The sequence below is a fragment of the Rhinatrema bivittatum genome, chromosome 1 (assembly GCF_901001135.1).
Source record: "Rhinatrema bivittatum chromosome 1, aRhiBiv1.1, whole genome shotgun sequence".
Lineage (NCBI taxonomy): Eukaryota > Metazoa > Chordata > Amphibia > Gymnophiona > Rhinatrematidae > Rhinatrema > Rhinatrema bivittatum.
This window is the reverse complement of record NC_042615.1, coordinates 361,896,533-361,914,464: the sequence shown is the minus strand read 5'-3', so window position 1 is coordinate 361,914,464 and position 17,932 is coordinate 361,896,533. Positions and strand designations below refer to the sequence as shown.

Here is a 17,932-nt window from a genome sequence, read left to right as displayed (position 1 = left end):
CCCTCCATAAACATTTGTCAGACATGACACAATGAATAGGATTGGGCCAAAATGCACATCCCACAACTATAATTGAACCCTTGTACCCCTGTGATGGTCAAGACAAACTGTGGCTGATATCCTGGATGACAGCATGAGTGCTGCAAACAGAATATCAATATGGGCATTGTTAGCTGAGGGCCAACAGAGCACTAACAGGGCTTACTTGACCTTAGTAGAAACTGCATTATATGACATGCATTATCAGACCTCCAGCATGGAGAGAGAAACCTGGGCCCTGCCACTATGGCTTGTTGGCGTAAATATCCAAGCCACTTGTCATATAACTGACGCCGTCACATCCCTGACAGCCCCCCCATGTCACTGCCGTTTGCTGTAAATACATAGCTGGAGAGGGAAAATAGAAAGAAGCAAGGCTCTTACCTATTAGCCAACTGTAACCATAGAGGCCATCTTTAAATTGTTCAAACAGCCCAGATTGCCTAAGTATAAAGGAATCACATGCAGCTACCAGAAACCTGGTGACCACATCAAGGATGTGCAGTCGAGCATCACAGATCACTTGCCTATTGATGGAGTGGAAGAGTTTTCTGTTGTGGTAGATCTCCTCCTTCTGACGGGGTGGCATGATGGCTATGTAAGTGCAGTCAATGGCTCCTAGAACATTTTGAAAGTTTGCTATGGCATAAAAACCTCTCTTTAAGTCCAGCAAGTCCTGCCTTTCATGAGGGAATCTTTTGTAATGATTAATGCGGCAATGTATAGGTCCAGGGGTGGATTGCAAGAAAATATCAGCCCAGGAGATTTTTTTCAAATCTGGCCCACTTGGTATCTGTCTGAGTCCCTTGTGCACTTTCCCTGCAGAATGTGTTCAACAGTTCCCAAAAGCACACCAAAATGACCCTTCAGAGGTATATCATGTGACTTGGAGCCTGGCAGAATCGAGTCAAAAAGTCTGCAATGTAAATTTCAAAATTTCTTTAAATAACTAAATAGTAGAACACCCTAGACCAGGGATGAGCAAACAGAGCTGGGCACTTTTCCATCCATGCAGTCAGTTGCCATCATCCCCCAAGTCTGGTTACATCTCTCATAATCATATCTTGGATTCCTGATATGGTATTAAAGTCTCTTATCAACCAATCAACTCTTGATACACACACAAACACTCATACACACTCTTTCAGGCACCCACTTTGTGTGACTCTCTCTCTGATATGAAGACACCCACACTCTCAGTGTATGGGTGTGTCATAGAGAAAGAGTGTATATATAGGTGCCTTTCTGTATTAGGGAGAAAGACACTCATACGCACACACATACTCTTTCTCTGACACACACATTCCATCATTGTGCTGCTGCTCAAATGCTCACACAGTGAGTGCCCCTGATCCAGTACTGCCACAGCATTATGTAAAACATTTTTGCTTGCTGCCAGCCCTGGCCCAGCCTGAAGCAGCCCTTTTCCTTTCTCATTTCCACCTCTACCCTTCTTGGCACCCCCTGCTCCAGGAGACTCACTGGTTCCACAGCTAATTAATCCTTTCAGAAGGAAAGCCCAGCCTACAGAAGCCTCCCCAATACTGCACAGGCACTTCCTCTTGGCTCACCCCATCCCTTTTTGTGACTGCAGCTTGCCTCCATTTCTCCGTGCCCCCGCCACCATTCCAGCGCATTACCATTGCCCGAGTGCTACAGAATCTGTTCCCCAGGCTCTGCATTTCCTACCTACTCCAGGGGAGGGGCAGGGAGATCAGACATATGTCTGTTCCTCCAGGACTTAAAATGAAGCCTTAGCTGAGACTGAAGAGAGCCACAGGACCCAAAGCAATACAGCTCCAGAATCCTGCTTTCCCAAGTGGATCCAGTGTAGCCAGGGATGGTGCAAGGGTATAGGCATCATAGGTAAACTATATAACCTTGAACTCCCAGCCCCTTCCTCCCCACACACAATTATGCATTTATAACTGTTCTTACATTAAAAAAGGACATTCAAAGTATAGTCTTAAGAGATTAAAGTATCATTTGTAGCATGTACATTATATTTACATGCACTGCTATGGTGCCAATCAGAAAAAACTGCAAAATAAAAAATAAAGAGACACTTAGATCCCATATTGCATTAAGCCTATTGTAATACATGGTGGGTATGGGTTTGGCTCTCAGAAAGCCTTGGGTAAACTGAATTACAATTAAACTATAGTAAAACTCCAATACCAAAATAGCAATAACTGCCAGCATTCAAACAGTGACAACCCTACTTATGAAAAGGCAATGCTACAAATATTACACCAGGGTCTAAAACACCAATTTGGAAACCAGAACAAGCTAAGCTACTATAGGTCCCTACACTGAAATTACAATCTAGCAGAATACCACACCTCTGTCACACATGCAGAATACAGATCGACCTTCACTAAATACAGAATAGAGACCATAAAGTATAAATAGAAATGTGCAGACAAAAACTGAATTGGAAACCGCAACAAGCTAGATCCTGTATATAGTGCAACATTGGAAAGAGAGAAATGTTACAATGCCTCATAAAATGTCAAATCAAGAAATATAAGTCAACAATAGTAAAGCCATACTAATCAAAAGAATAAATATTTCAAAACAGCTGAACATCCAATAATTAAACTCATATAAATCTTTTAAAAATTTCCCAAAAACCAATAAAATATTTTTAAACAGCGGGCACATCAGATAATACCCAATAATTAAAACCAATAAGAATTTTATTGCTCTGGATTAGTGTGGGTGAGAGAGTGCACAAACTTTCTCTTCTCTCACGCGCATGCTGGCACACACTTACACAAACTCCCTCGCACCTGCTGACACACTCACTCACTCACTCACACACAAACTCTCTCATACCCACTGATACATATACACATAGTCACACCCACTGGCTCAAATAGACACACACACACATGCTCAGTCACACCTGCTGACACATTTACACTGCCTTGCACCCACTGACAAATATGCACACATGCATGTTCCCTCGCATACTCCCACTCTTTCCCCTGCGACCTCTGAATATAAATATATTCAAAAACTTTACTTACATTGGTGTGCAGGAGGGATCCAGACAGGGATACTAGCTGATGGCCTTGCTGTAGGAAGAGGTAGTAGAAAGGCCCAATGCAGCAGGGTGGGTTTATTTTTTGCCTTGGCCCCAACATATGGGGGGCCGTCAGCAGAAATGAGTCAGAGGCCAACAGTCAGAGCCTGAGGCCTTCAGCCGTGGTGAGGCAGCAGCGGGAGGTCTGCTGGCAGCCTCGCAAGACAAAGATAGTGATGGAGTGGTGTGAAGGAAGGCCTCGGGGACATTTCCTACCACCGCAGTGATGAAGGGAGGGACAGGGAGCGATCCCACGGAGCTCAGCAATGCCGCGGAAAAGAAAAAACCAAAAATGCATGCCTATAGAGTCACGCTGCAGCCGTGGAGGCAAAAAAAATAAAAGAAAAGCCATGGAACCACGGCTGTAGCCACGGGAAAATAAAAAAACAAAACAAACAGAAATGAGCAGAGAACCTTGCTTGGAGGCTCCTGCTCCATGAGAACAGCTGCTGCAGGGCAGGTCTAATCGCAGCGGCTCTGCTGTGATCAACACCAGTGTCACGTGGCTGGTCTGACCAGCCCACCAGGGCATGCCCGAAGCCCCAATAGGCCAATCTGCCCCTGTACAGCTCTTATGACCTGGCCCAGAGTAGGAAAAAGATGTTTGGGGCATTCCCCAGCTGACCCCAACTGTTATTTGGAATGAGTCAGATGCCATAAAATGCAGGGCTCACAATAGTTTGGTTAGGCCTGATTATAGTGTGGGACCTTTCTCAGTTCTTGATATAATTCCATGATAGGCTGAGAGCTCAGGTGATACTTCTTAACCATGTGCTCCTCCGGCATCCCCAGCAATGTAGTGTGGGGATGAAAGATGCATTCCTTGAACCGCTTGCGTGCTCTCCTGCATGGCAAGTCCTGACATGGGCCATCCCACTCCATTGGCGGGGCTTGCAGCTCAGGCTCCAATGTGGGTACTTTCCTAGAAGGCGTTTGAACCTCCCTTCCCTGCTGTTGTTGTTGTACCTGAAGCATCCAGTGTCCCATTACTAGTAGACTTCCACCTAACATTCTGGCTTTAGGAAGACAGGGCAGGTAAGAAAAGGTGTTTTATTGGCTGTATACATGTGTCAGAGAGAAGGCCTCGTTTTATCGCATGCGATAATTTCTGCTATCCTATGATAACGGCCTCTATGGCATGACAAAAGCTTTTTTGCCACCCTACAGTAAATAAAGGAGGTGTTGTTATTTCCCGTGTTAAATCCAGCGTTAATATATGATATTTTATCGCTTCGTGCAGTCCGAGTCCCTCATTTGTATAATTTTATTGATTATGCATTCTCATGATCATATTTTAATCCTAACGCACGTTGTGATAAGCAGCGCAAGTTTATCACGTGATAGACCCTGTTTAGCACACGATGATGCCGTAACATGTGCTAATGAATCCTAGTAAGTCTGCTGGGTTTCTGAGAGGATACCACTGGTGCAGATAAGAGCTATGTCATAAAATATTTTAAGAACTACATTCATGTTTAATGGTGTTTGGAAAGCAAAGCATATGCTGGCCGAACTGATCAGGTGATGTGGCACAAGAACAACTTAATAATTTGAGACGTTTTCCTTTTCCATAGCTTGGCGTGGAGGAGACAGCTGAAGAATGCAGAAGGCTTGGGGCAGCAGCTCATGTTTTTTTGGTGAACTGCAGCAAGAGAGATGAAATTTACATTGCTGCAGACAAGGTGAGAGCATAACCCTTCAATAGCAGATGTTATGCCAAAGAGCAAGATGCTGACTCAGCAAGCTAGGATGTGATTCTGTGAAGTAAGTTATACAAAGAGAAATGTGTGGAAAGTGTTCCCTTCCAAAATGAAATATGCAAAAGGGGAGTTTTCTTCCTCGCAAATTATCATCTTAATTGTTTCCAGTAAAGCCTTATCAGTGATGCATTCTATAATCTCAGGGGTAGATTTTTAAAAAAAGCGTGTTCGCGTACTTCTGTTCGCGCACCAGGCGCAAACAAAAGTACGCTGGATTTTATAAAATACGCGCGTATCTTCTAAAATCCTGGATTGCGCACGCAAGGCTGCCGATTTTGGGCAGCCGGCGCGCGCCGAGCCGCGCAGCCTGTCTCCGTTCCCTCCGAGGCCGCTCCGAAATCAGAGCGGCCTCGGAGGGAACTTTCTTTCGCCCTCCCCTCACTTTCCCCTCCCTTCCCCTACCTAACCCACCCCCCCAGCCCTCCTGGAGGGAGATGTAAATCCACGCGCACCAGCGGGCTGCTGGCGCGCCGAGACCCGACCCGGGGGCGGTTCCGGAGGGCACGGCCATGCCCCCGGAACGCCCTGAGCCGGCGCCACGCCCCCGGTCACGCCCCCGAAACGCCACGCCCCGCCCCCCAAAACGCCGTGTCGTTCGGCCCTGCCCCCGACACGCCCCCTTCCAAAAACCCCGGGACCTACACGCGTCCCGGGGTTCTGCGCGCATCGGCGGCCTATGGAAAATAGGCGCGCCGGCGCGCAAGGCCCTGCTCGCGTAAATCCGGGCAGATTTACGCGAGCAGGGCTTTAAAAATCCGCCCGTCATTTGGCTGCTCATTACTAAGTAGGGTGTCTCTTTTTTTATACAAAATGGATAATAATGTTTATAGAAATTTAATCTTAGCCACCATTATTATGAGTGAGCTGAAAACAGACAGTTTAGAAATACTCCCATGAAAGTGCTGTGGATACCAATGCTATGGATCAATAACTCATTTCCAACACAGAACTAAACTTAAAATAATGGGAGGCAGAGGTGAGGAGGTTGGATAGTTGGGAAGGGGGTGGATGAGAGTGAGGGGCGATGGGCGGGGGTTGTATGTGGATCCAGGTCGGCGGGGGACGGGGGGAGGAAATGAGTAAGGAAAAAACATTTACAGAATCAGATGGTATATGAGTGCAAAAACTAATTATAGCTATATCACTGGGTTCCCCCCTCCCCCCCCCAGTTTAATTTGATTACCATTAGTCTTACAAAGAGAGGACTTTAAAGATATCCAAAGCTTTACTTACATTGTGCAGATTATCAATCTACCCTACCATTTGGACTGATACAGTACAGTGCACTCTGACGGAGCGCACTGTTAACCCTCAATTGGACACACGTTTTTGATGCACTAGCATTACCACTTATTCAGTAAGGGGCTGAAAACGCGCGTCCAGCCCCCCCGAAACTAATAGCGCCCGCAACATGCAGATGCATGTTCATGGCCCTATTAGGTATTCCCGCGCGATTCAGAAAGGAAATTGGGTGGCCAAGCCGCACATTTTACTTTCAGAAATTAGCGCCTACCCAAAGGTAGGCGCTAATTTCTTCGTGCACCAGGAAAGTGCACAAAAAAGCAGTAAAAACTGCTTTTCTGTGCACCCTCCGACATAATATCATGGCGATATTAAGTCAGAGGTCCCAAAAGTTACCAAAAGTAAAAAAAAAAAAAATTTGAAGTTGGCCCGTGGCTCGCGGGTCGAAAACCGGATGCTCAATTTTGCCGGTGTCCGGTTTCTGAACTAGTGGCTGTCAGCGGGCTCGAGAACCGACGTCGGCAAAATTGAGTGTCGGCTGTTAAACCCACTGACAGCTGCTGCTCCGGTCCAAAAGGAGGCGCTAGGGACGCGCTAGTGTCCCTAGCACATCCTTTTACCTGTTTTTACTGCCGGGCCTAATTTGCATACTGAATCACGTGCACAGGAGAGTGGCCTGTGTGCGCGCCGGGAAAGCGGGCATTCACCCGCTCTCCCGCGTTTTTACTGTATCAGCCCGATTGTTAGCTGCTTTTAGAAAGAATGCACTGAAAACAGGAAGTATTTAAGTATCAGGGCTTCTGACTGACATCAAAGAGGAGTTACTGTGGTTGCCTGTGCTATTGATGTGGCTGCATGGAATGTGGCATTTAGATCTCTTATATTTATTTATTTATTTATTCAACTTTATATACCGACTTTCAAATTAATATCAAGGTGATTTACAGTAATGGAATTTGCAGTAGCAAAATTCAAAATACACATATAACGAACTTATCACTATAGAATTTACATTATTTTTTACTAAAATGTTAGGCTAAAATACATATTACTTCAACATTGGAGTTAAAAACACTTAAAAATATAATAATATTAATAAAAAATAATTCTTATATAGTTTACTTAGGAAAGATCTAAAACAGTGTGGACTACTATCAATACAGTAACCTGAGCACTCATACTATGGACTAATTACAAAAAGAAAAAAATAAAATAAATAAATAAAAAATAAACAACTAAGAAAAGAAAAAATAAAAATATAAAGTAAAATTGTTTTTAGATATACATAAAAATGAACAAATAGCTAAATTAAAGACCACTATTAAAAAAAACTATATTATAAAAAACTATTAAAAAAACACTATAATCTATCTCCTGATTCAACTCTAATGGATGGTATGTATTGTATTTAAAAATTAATTATTGTTCTAGTTTAAGTAAAATAGTATCAATATTACCTCCTCTCCAGTTTGATAAAGGTTTAATCAGCACTACAAATTTGAAATCATTGAAAACATGACCAGCTGAGATTGCGTGTTCAACCAACAGCTTGGGCCTCATTTTCCAAGCCGCTCGCATGCGATAAGGGACCTATAATCTAGTTCGCATCCACTCTGGTGATGAATGGAAGACAGCTTTTAATACCAGGGATGGGCACTTTGAATACCTGATGATGTCCTTCAGCCTGTGCAACGCCCCGGCTGTCTTCCAAAACATGATGAATGACATTCTGCATGATCTACTCTACCAATGTGTCGTTGTGTACTTAGACGATATCTTTCCAGGACCTGAATACCCATCTGTATTTTTTAAAAAATGTTAGTATAATAATAATAATAATAGTTTGCCTTCAGGCAGGCGGAAGTTGTGCGCACCGGCCGATTGCCGGCACACGATCTCTGACACAGAGGCAAATGACCGCTGTGCCAGGAGCCACTGACCCCGGCCCACCCTGGCCCGCCCAGGCCCCACCCCTTTTTTCAAGCCCCGGGACTTACATGCATCCCGGGGCTGCGGGGCCTTTTGAAAATAGGTATTTTGGATTTACGCACGTAGGTCTTTGAAAATCTGCCCCATAATTTTTATTTATCACAAAGTATCAAAATATACAAATATGTATCTTCTCAAACAATAATAATGTATCCACAGCTTACATACATTCACCACCATTCATGCTCACACATACAAAAACACATAAAAGATATTACAAAAGGACTGCCTCCCAACCTGTTTCACTTAGCAAAGTTTCTTCAGGGGAAAGTCCACAAATCATATCTCAATATAGAAATAGTGGATACAATTCTATATTTCAAATCTTGATCGTGGTACACATCGTCACTTGAAGATAATCACAGTTGACATTATTGTGAGAAATAATTATTCCTCATTGTTCTTATTCATTTCACATACAATATGTCATCCCATTTATTCTGGAAAATTAAACATCATTTAAATGACATAAATATATCATCTCCATTAAAATCTTAAAATCACAAAAACAAAAGATTAAATTCATAAAAGCAAACCTCCTTGTTGTATACAAATTTATAATCCTCATCTATATGTGTTTGAATCAAACTGAAGCACCGTCTCCAGTGTGTCCCAAATAAATCTAACATTCAAAAGTTCTATGGAAAGCCAAAAAAATGTTATAAATATATGGGAAATGGATCCCGTGATAAAAAAAGGGGGCATGGTTAGGCTAATTTCCCTGCTCCTTGCAATGATACATTTAACCCACCTGTGCCTTTTTTTGCTTTATACACCAGGGGCAACTTACCAGGAAAATGTTTTAATCACATATGCTGTGGAGAGAGAGCGAGTGAGAGCGAGAGCCTTGAGATAGGTTTTAATATGTCACTCTATTTACACTACTGTAAGAGGGGGCACTTTTAACTCGGAGTGGGGTTTGAGGGGGGTGGTGTACTTTTTTGGGGGGTTTACATATATAGTAGGAGATATGAACAGGAAAGTACACATCACTGAAGATTTTCTGTCATTTCAATTGATGAAAGGTACGAGAGGAGTTGATTTGTACAGTGCACTCTTTACCTAGCTTGTTGCACTCTCTACCGAGCTATCATAGCCATCTAAAATCTAGTTGGCTAAGATGAGTGGCATGGGGCTTTTGAAAACAAACCCCTGTGTTATTCTTCTTGCACCCTTAAGTTAGGGGGTAGATCCTTAGGAACTAAGAAAGACACCCCCCCCACACACACACACACACTCCCACTCTGCAGCTTTATCAGACACAGATCCTGCTAGGGCTCTCTCCTAGCCCACAGCCACAACAGATATGTATAGATGTTATGGCAACACTGAACACGACAACCTAGTTTTCTAACCTTGTTTTTAAATTTTTTTTTATATCCATAGTTATTTTTGTCAATTTGTCTGCATGCAATGCAGGACATTGTAAAGAATCTTGCACAAATATATATATATATATATATATATATTTGCATTATTTTAGTTTTGTGCTATTTTGCTCTACATTTTGTGATCAGTTGGGCTATAAAGATTTTTGGTATTTGGCAACACTGTTCTCTTGGAACTGGTGTTCTCTGCAGGCTGGCAGCATCTCCTTCTCCTGTTTTAAGCCATGCAGCGGCCATCACTTTTCACCATTAACATTCTACAGCTTCTATCTCAGCTCTAGTTGCCTCCTTCGGACTACTGAGCTTCCAGCCAAAACGTATCACAGCAGTGACAGGCTCTCCTTTCTGTGTGGCTACTCTTGATGCCTTCTCATTCCGTGAGTCTTGAACCGTTCATCATTCAAATAAATGGTGTTCAGTATTCAAGACTGAGTTCCTTCTGGTATTTGAAGCTGGGAATATGGTTTAACTGACAGTCTAGGCACTCAAGGTAATAGATCGAGATCCGAGGACAGTACACCAGGCAACAGCAACAACAGTGGCACCAAGATCCCTAGACATCCAGAGAGAGGCACTGGGGAAGAAGGTTTTCTTTTCTTTTTAAATGTTTTTGTTTTGGGGGCCAAAACACCCTAACACAGCCAAGAAAGAGGAAGGGCAGCAGGAACAGGCAGGCAGTAGCAGCAAAAGTGACAACTGGCCACAACACAGCCACGTGGGTATTGGTTCAGTGTAGCTACCATTTGCATGGAAATTCAGGGAAACTCGGCATAAGAAGGTTTATTTTACTGAAGACTAGTTTTTCCAATAACTGGTGCTAGCTGTGAATGATATAGACTCACAGTGTCCCCGTTCATGTAAAATATACATTCACTAGGCACTCTGGTGGTGTACAGGAAAGTAAATATGGGTGACCTTGGAAAGATCTGGTCAGACTGAGGCCTTGTGTGCCCAGTATGCCAACAGGTCTGTAGCCATGACCTTGGATGGGCTCACCAAGGAACCACATGACTGAAATTTGTGCAGTCTCCTTTGCTACTGGTCTCTGCTGCCATTGCTGAAGCTATGGCCTATGTCAGGAAGCTTGGGATGTGGGCTTGGGTGATTGATAAAGGTGTTGGAGAAAGTTGTAGCTGACAGGGTGTTGCTAATGCTGACAGTACTGCACGGGGAGCTCATAGTTTCCTCAGCTGCATCACCATTGGTAGTCCTACTTCTGCCACAGCTTCTCCTTCTAATATTGAACTAGAGGATGATAGTGTCTTTAACCCATGGGTGACAAAAGATGACTAATATAGAAATATAGAAACATAGAAATGACAGCAGAAAAAGACCAATTGGCCCATCCAGTCTGCCCAGCAAGCTCCCACATTTATTTTCCCATACTTATCTGTTTCACCAACCACCAATTTCAGGTCCCTTGTTGGTAACTGTTTGATTCAAGTTTCCTGCCATCCCCTGCGATTGATGCAGAGAGTAATGTTGGAGTTGCATCAAAGGTGAGCATAAGGCTTAATGGTTAAGGGTAGTAACCGCCACATCAAGCAAGTTACCCCGATGCTTGTTTACTCAGACTGCACAGATCATTGCCTTGTTGGATGTTGTCTGAATGTAAATCCTGTTTTCCACATTTCCCCCTTTCCCCCCTGCCGTTGAAGCAGTGAGCAATGCTATATATGCATTCAAAGTGATGTATCAGGATTAATTGGTTTAGGGTAGTAACCACTGTATTAAGCAAGCTATCCCCATGCTTATTTGTTTACCCTGATTGTGAAGTTCAGTCCTTGTTGGTTGTTGTCTGAATGCAAATCCTCTTTTCCACATTTCCCCCTGCCGTTGAAGCAGAGAGCAAAGCTGTATATGCATTCAATGTGATGTATCAGGCTTAATTGGTTTAGGGTAGTAACCGCCGAAATAAGCAAGCTACCCCCATGCTTATTTGTTAATCCAGATTGTGAAGTTTTGTCCTTGTTGGTTGTTGTCTGAATGCAAATCCTCTTTTCCTCTTTTCCCCTTGCCATAGAAGCAGAGAGCAATGTTGGAGTTGCATTAACCTTGTGAAGGCTTATTAAGTAAGGGTAGTAATCACCATGTAGTAGCCTCCACTCCAGTAATCCACCCCCATGGCTCTTCACTTCATTCCCATCCTCTAGCCTTTATGGATCCACAAGGTTTATCCCATGCCCCTAGATGTAAGAATTCAGCTAGGTGAGGGGGAACTGAGTTGATTTTGCAATTGTAGCTATAAGGAGGTCATCAGCACAAACACCTCTGGTGCCAATACCTGTTTCTATCAGAAACCCTGTAACTTCTCCTTCAGAATATTGACTATAGGGATGATGTCGCCCAAAATGGCTGTTGTTGAAGTCAAATCTTCTGTGGCATCCTTGAAGGGCTTCAGGACTTGTAGTACCTACATCATGTATAACCAATCCTGATGCCCAGGGAGAGATCTTGGTGTTCCACTCACCTTTGCATCATCAGATAAGTGGACTTCCACTTGGTGCCTGCATCCTGAATAAGCTGGTGCAGAGGTGCCTCCACTATCTCCTGCTTCCCACCCTTCATGCTCTGGTTAAAATGCCCTACAATTTCCCTGCATCTCTCTATCAGTTCCCAGAGGGCAAAGCTGCATCTTTCGTTGGCTCCCAGCTCTGGGGCATTCATTATTGCTAGATGCAGCAGTGTGCAAAGCATTGGATCCCCTGGTAGTCCCCATTTCCCACTGCCCTGATAATATTCGTCCTACTGTCTGTAATAAAAAAACCCCAAAACAGTCATATTTCTGGCCTAATTGTCATCCCTCCACCATCCCCCTTATTGCTGCTAAAATATGGGCCGAGAATTGATTCTGGACTTTTATATGGTGTGCAATACAGCCCAACTGTATCTTGTTGGTGTTCTCCTGCTAGAGATGCTGCCTGACTGTGTGTCATCCAGCTGCTGCCTCTGTGCTGTCAGGGAGAGGCAGGCATGCTTAGCATACTGGCTGATCACATGTTGCTGGTGAAATGGATACTAATTCCCTCTACCTCGGCCAGCTGTGCTTACATCTGGGTAAGGCACTGAGTCAACAGGGTGGGAATCACTCACTTATTACATGAAATCCCATGTTCTGAACCACCTGGGGCTGATCATCCAAACAATCTTTTCCCCAATATAATGATTCACCATCTTCGTTGCTGCCTGTCTCTTGCACCAGGCTGTTGTCAAGCCTATCCTGAAAAAACCCTCCCTTGACCCCTCCAACCTATCTAATCTCAGACCCATCTCTAATCTCCCTTTCCTTTCCAAAGTCCTGGAGAAACTGGTAAACTCTCGCCTATCTGACTATCTAGAACAAAACAATATCCTCCCACCCACACAATATGGTTTTCGGAAACACCTCAGCACGGAAACCCTACTCCTCTCCCTAACAGACTCACTAATTAAAGGAATGGACACTGGAAACTCCTATCTAATTTGGAAAAAATTATATAGCCATATTTATTTAGTTGTTGTTGTTTCCTTAATACCACAGTTACTGTTCAATGTAAAGGCTTCGCCTAAAGTTATTAAGTTACTTGTAAACCGATGCGATGTGCAAACCGATGTCGGTATATAAAAGGTTTTAAATAATAATAAATAAATAAAATAAATCTCATCGCTATGCTTGATATCTCCGCCGCCTTCAACACCGTCAACCACAACATCCTCTTCAACATTCTCTCCAGTATAGGGATCTCTGGAACTGCTCTATCCTGGATAAAATCATACCACCAAAACCGATGTTACACAGTCACCACTGATAATAAAGAATCCAACCCTGTAAACCTTGATTGTGGTGTCCCCCAAGGCTCTTCCCTCTCTTCTACCCTGTTTAACATTTGCATGCTTCCTCTCACCACCCTTCTTTCTAAGCTTGGTTTCACGCACTTCATCTACGCAGATGACGTGCAAATCCTCATCCCTTTCACAAATTCCCCTCTCACCGCTCTCCAAAACTGGGAAACTTGCCTTGCCTCCATTAATCAGCTCCTCACTAATATGCACTTGGCCCTCAACCCCCAAAAAACTGAACTCCTTTTCATCTCCTGTAAACACTCATCAATCCCTATTCCTCCTGCCATCTCCGCATCCACTTTCCCTACCCACACACGAAACCTAGGTGTCATACTAGACAACCAACTCACCTTCAAACCCTACATCAAATCTATCCTCAGCAACTGCTATTTCAAATTGCAAACCCTTAAAAAACTCAAACCTCTTCTATACTTTTCTGACTTCCGTACAGTACTCCAGTCCATTATTTTTTCCAAATTAGATTACTGTAACGCCCTTCTCCTTGGCCTCCCTGCTACCCACATCAAACCATTGCAACTCCTCCAAAACGCCACTGCACGCATCCTCACAAACTCCAATAAAAAGGACCACATTACTCCCACCCTGATTGATCTTCACTGGCTACCGATGCAATCACGCATCCTCTACAAAACTCTGACCCTCATTCACAAAAGCGTTGCCAATGATTACCACTGGATAAATCCCCCCCTCCTTCCTCGAACCTCCACAAGACCAACACGCTCCTCCCTCCAAGGAACCCTCTGCACCCCCTCTATAAAATCCACTAGACTCATCTCTACAACAAACAGAGCCTTCACACTTGCTGGCCCCACACTTTGGAACTCTATGCCCCCTGACCTACGCACTGAAACTTCCACACCCAAATTAAAAAAAAAACTTAAAACGTGGCTCTTCCTTCGAGCCTACCCCTCTTTATCCACCCACGCTAACCCTACTTCCCTCTGTGACCTACTAATAAAAAACACCCCAGAAACCTTACAACCTTACAATTTTCTTAGACAAACTACTCCTAATGACAACTCCTTCAATCCTTAGCAGTACCCCTTTAGGCCCTAAATTCTCTCCTACGTTCCCCCAATAAAACTGGGCATTTTTTAGCAAATGCACCTTTCTGCACCTTTTGTACATAGCCTCCCCCTTTTTTGCACATAGTTGTACCCTCCTCACCTAACTTATGTTTATTCCCAGTTGAATGTACTAACCTAAGTTCTCTGTTTCCTGGTTATACTCCTTTTTGTTTTCTGTTCTTTGTAAAGGCTATACCTAATTTATATTTATTGTTCTAAGTTATCTGTAAACCGATACGATGTGCAAACGGCTGTCGGTATATAAAATCTTTAAATAAATAAACACTAATGAGTGTTGTTTTTACAAGTAATATAGCATACCATTGTTTGAAAGATGGCCCACTACCTTTCCTCTTCTGATGGCCTTCTAACAGTGCATGCTTTCTGCAAAAGGCTGATCCTTCATAACTAGAGACACTTTAGACTCTACTAGAGATGTGAATCGTGTGATCGATTGTCTTAACGATCGATTTCGGCTGGGAGGGGGAGGGAATCGGATCGTCGCAGTTTGGGTTTTTAAAATATTGTGTAAATCGTGTAAATCGTGTAAATCGAAAACCGGCACACTAAAACATCCCTAAAACCCACCCCGACCCTTTAAAATAAATCCCCCAACCTCCCGAATGTTGAATATGGAGGCATAGAACACACTTCAGGCAGCTTTCATGGCAGGCAGGTAAAAGAGACTTGAGCACAATGCAGCGCTCTCTTTTATTGTACATTCATACAAAGGCAGATGATGTGTCATTACATGATTGGCTACTTTCCCCATAGCAACAGACGAGTCCCTACACTATTGGCTTTGGCTCAGGGGGTGTGCACGGATCATCTCATTGGCTGCTGAAATCTATACCTCCTGACTTTGTCCTGCCTCTGACTAGGGAACACCCAGCCCCTCCCCCAGGAATTCAGGGCTAAGCACAAGCCAGATAAATACATGATAGTCAGGTATCCTTTCCCAGGCAGAGACTTAAGCACAAGTGATGCTTTTATTCAGGCAAAGGTCAGGGAGAAGGGAAGTTAATGTTTAAACCCTGATGAAATGGCTTGCTGGCAAAGCTCATATTTCCCACATCTCACCCTTTCTGTTTTTGTTTAGGCAGCTCAATAAAGCTTTAGACCCTTACTGAAATCTGTTATGTCTTGGTATGGGCTGGAAATAGGGGAAGGGGGATTATGGAGAGAAGAAAGCTGATTCGGCGTGGTATGCCAGCCACCGATGAGCTCCTGAATCTCCATATCACCCAGAGCTGGTGCAGGTGGTGTGCCAACGCTGCAGGGCTCATGATTCCCTATTAGGCATCTTACAAGACATCTTTGTATCCGGGCTGAGAGCAAGGTTTCAATATGGATATGAGGGTTGGGTATGCACTGAATACAGCAGCACAGGCAAATAATTAAGACAATTATGGTCATTATAATAGAAATCACCCTTTTGAGACCAGAAATATCAGGGAGCCAGGACCATAGCCAGTCCCCTGGAGAAGTTGGTATTCTGCCTGAAAATGGTGCATCAGCAACCATGGTTTCTATCTGCTCTATGGTATGTGTGAGGTTTGCTTTATAGTCTGATATGTATACACAGCAATGAGATCCAATTAATGCACAAACACCACCCTTTAAGGCTAAAATAGTGTCCAAGGTATAGCTGTTCTGTAATGCTACTTCTCTAATCTGAGAGACTTCTGTTGTGAGTAGTTTTAATACATGGACTGTCTGATTAAATAGGGCAGTCGTCCAGTTAGCTAGGATGTGTAAGTCTCTGTAATTCATATCATTTGGGTTATATAACTACAAAGGGTAAATCCCTTGTCCCCGCTATACTTTCTGCACCTGCTTGGGTCTCCCACTGCACATCCTGAAATCTGCCAATTGCATACATATGTGGTATAACTATGCAAGTGTTCAGTGATTAATACAAAAGTTCGGTTACAATATGGATATTTCCCACCTGAATTCCCTTTCCATCCCCTGTATCATAGTCCCAACAAAGAGTGGCAGTCTCTTGAATACAGCTACCAATGTGTAGTATGGTATTATTAACTGGAGAGTTAATGAAAACCTCTCTGTAAAGGATAATTAGTCCATACTGTAAGGTTAAATGGTACAGCATGCATCAGTCGTTCTCCGCAGGCTTGGGTTGGCATGTGTGTGCAGATCCAACAGTCTGTTCGATTCAACAGGTGTGAAAAGTTCTGTGCATCGAGGATGTACATGTTGTTCTGTCAGAGTCCTTGTTCTGAAATCGCCATAGCTGGAGAAATAAGGCAAAGGAGGAGGATGCAGAACACAATTGTTAATGAGTTGGCATTCAGGCAAGAAAAGGCGGCTAATAAGTTCTCTGGAGTTTTCTCAAGGCCTTGCTGTTCTAAGAGTTGTGCAGATTGGTTGGATAGGGCCTTGATCTGTCCCCAGGTCATGTGGTGCTGCTTTTTGCAAGGAGTCTGGTCTCTGTCCTTCTGAGGGCTGTGGAGGCTCATGGAGAAGTTTGGGATCGGGTCCTGTAGACCTGGACACCTTTCCATCTTTCCACGGCTTGATATAACTGTGGAAGCAAGCAGAGAAACATATCCTCGTTCCCCATTTTAAGGGAACGGGACCGTACCAGACATTAAATATTCTATACAAAACTGATGACTGTGGGTGACTAACCCTAGTCCCATAATGATTACTCATGGCTGTGTTCTTAAATTTGATATGTTTGGATGATTTAAAGTGATTTAAAACAATACTTTGTTCTTGTTCAGCCAGTCCTTCTTAGGGGGAAGATCCAGGGGCAATCCCTCCTTTTTCTTTTTGTTTGGTCCAGAGCTCTTAAGGGTATGATTGGCTCTCTCCACAATGGCTTGCCCTGTGGTGTTGTAGGGGATGCCAAATAAGTATTTAATGTTCAATTATTGACAAAATTCATGCAAAGGAATGGCTGCAGTAAGCAGAGCCATTTTTCAGAACAGAGGGTAACCCCATTATCAAGAAAGTTTTTATGCAGTGATCAATTTTCATTCAGTAAACTAGCATAAATGTAAATTAATCATTTAAAGGAAAAGTCATTTGTAGTAAGCTGAATCAAATGACAAGTATATTAGACATTACATTAAACATATGTTACACAAGACTGACACATATTCATTCATCCTGCAAATATTAATTTACACAAAACTGACACATTCATATTCATTCTGCAAATATTCATTCATAGTCTTCTTGACATCAAGACAGACAACAGATAACACATAATTTAAGCTAAAAATCTTATCAAAAAGTTATCAAAAACAAAATTAGATCAAGGATCAAAAGTCAAAAGTCAAAAGGTGTTAGAAAAATGTTAAAATAAACTGCAAAGTGTCCATCTTCACATCTCTTCATGGCAGGAAGGCTGTAAATCTGGAAAATATTAAAAACTGGCATACAGCAAAAAATTACTAAGGTAAGGATTAAAGTGAAATTCTTACTTTCTTAACCTTGGAGAATCAATTCTATCATTCAATTTAATAAAATCAATTTGGATTTGCAAGA

General features: G+C 43.1%; 1 protein-coding gene across 3 annotated transcripts in view; it reads left to right on the top strand.

Annotated features, from left to right (window-relative positions):
* Positions 1–17,932, top strand: part of LOC115090919 (17-beta-hydroxysteroid dehydrogenase 13-like) — a 171,168-nt gene that overhangs the window by 115,825 nt on the left and 37,411 nt on the right. For all 3 annotated transcript variants that reach the window (XM_029600598.1, XM_029600609.1, XM_029600618.1), the window contains exon 2: positions 4,702–4,809. In XM_029600598.1, coding sequence (XP_029456458.1) covers positions 4,702–4,809 — 108 coding nt within the window. The remainder of the gene's footprint in view (positions 1–4,701; positions 4,810–17,932) is intronic.